Source organism: Hipposideros armiger, unplaced genomic scaffold (assembly GCF_001890085.2).
Source record: "Hipposideros armiger isolate ML-2016 unplaced genomic scaffold, ASM189008v1 scaffold_200, whole genome shotgun sequence".
Lineage (NCBI taxonomy): Eukaryota > Metazoa > Chordata > Mammalia > Chiroptera > Hipposideridae > Hipposideros > Hipposideros armiger.
This window is the reverse complement of record NW_017731550.1, coordinates 1,867,412-1,868,209: the sequence shown is the minus strand read 5'-3', so window position 1 is coordinate 1,868,209 and position 798 is coordinate 1,867,412. Positions and strand designations below refer to the sequence as shown.

Sequence of the window (798 nt, the reverse complement as noted above, 5' to 3'; positions counted from 1 at the left end):
TTACAACCATGTTGGTTGGTCCTTTAACACTGTATTTTATCTCCTCTGCAGCCCCGTCAGCGACAGAATATCTAAAACACAGTGTTCTATAAAACACAATGTTAGAATGTCTTGCAGGAGAGTGAGGCAGGCGAAAGGGTTGAGGCTTATCAAGGAAGCCAGCCAGGGACAGCAGCTCCAATTGTTTCTGGAACACTCTTGTGGAAGCTGTGCCCGAGGTTTTAAGAGCTGGTTGACTTCCTAATTAAACACAGTTGCCAGCGAGAGCAATGGTGTGCTGGTTCAGAAGGGAGGGGAAGAAATAACACACATCAGTGACAAGGGATTTGCAGGTATTTCTGAGATCTTATAAATCAAAGAGGACATTCCTTCTGGATGGTGTTATCTCCTCTTCCTTCCTATGCAGGCCCCTTAAATTTGCCTGCCTGCCAGGAGGCTGTTGAGAATCATTCAAGCCCGTTAAAGAAATTGCTTAAAAATAAGTATCGGAAACACACTTTAGCTTAAAGTGCTTGAAACATAGTAACCATCACCAAGTCCTTACTTCTTTTCTCCTTTGTACCATTCAAACGCTGGAGGCGGCACACCTGCACCTTCGCATCGTATCAATCCACTGCGTCCCGGGGCCACGGTGCCAGATTTAATTTCCTGAATCGTAGGAGCAACTGCAAAAGGCACAAACAAAAAAAAAATACTGGTAGGTAAGTAAAAATAATCTTCAGCAGAAATATAACACACATATATTTCTATTCCTTCTATAGTCAAAGCAATCTGATGCCTGATAGGCTAATGCATCAC

The 798-nt window shown here is 43.2% G+C and overlaps 1 protein-coding gene across 2 annotated transcripts in view; it reads right to left on the bottom strand.

Annotated features, from left to right (window-relative positions):
- NEGR1 (neuronal growth regulator 1) overlaps positions 1–798 on the bottom strand; it is an 836,867-nt gene that overhangs the window by 200,965 nt on the left and 635,104 nt on the right. For both annotated transcript variants that reach the window (XM_019653229.1, XM_019653230.1), the window contains exon 5: positions 545–665. In XM_019653229.1, the coding sequence (XP_019508774.1) occupies positions 545–665 (121 nt within the window). The remainder of the gene's footprint in view (positions 1–544; positions 666–798) is intronic.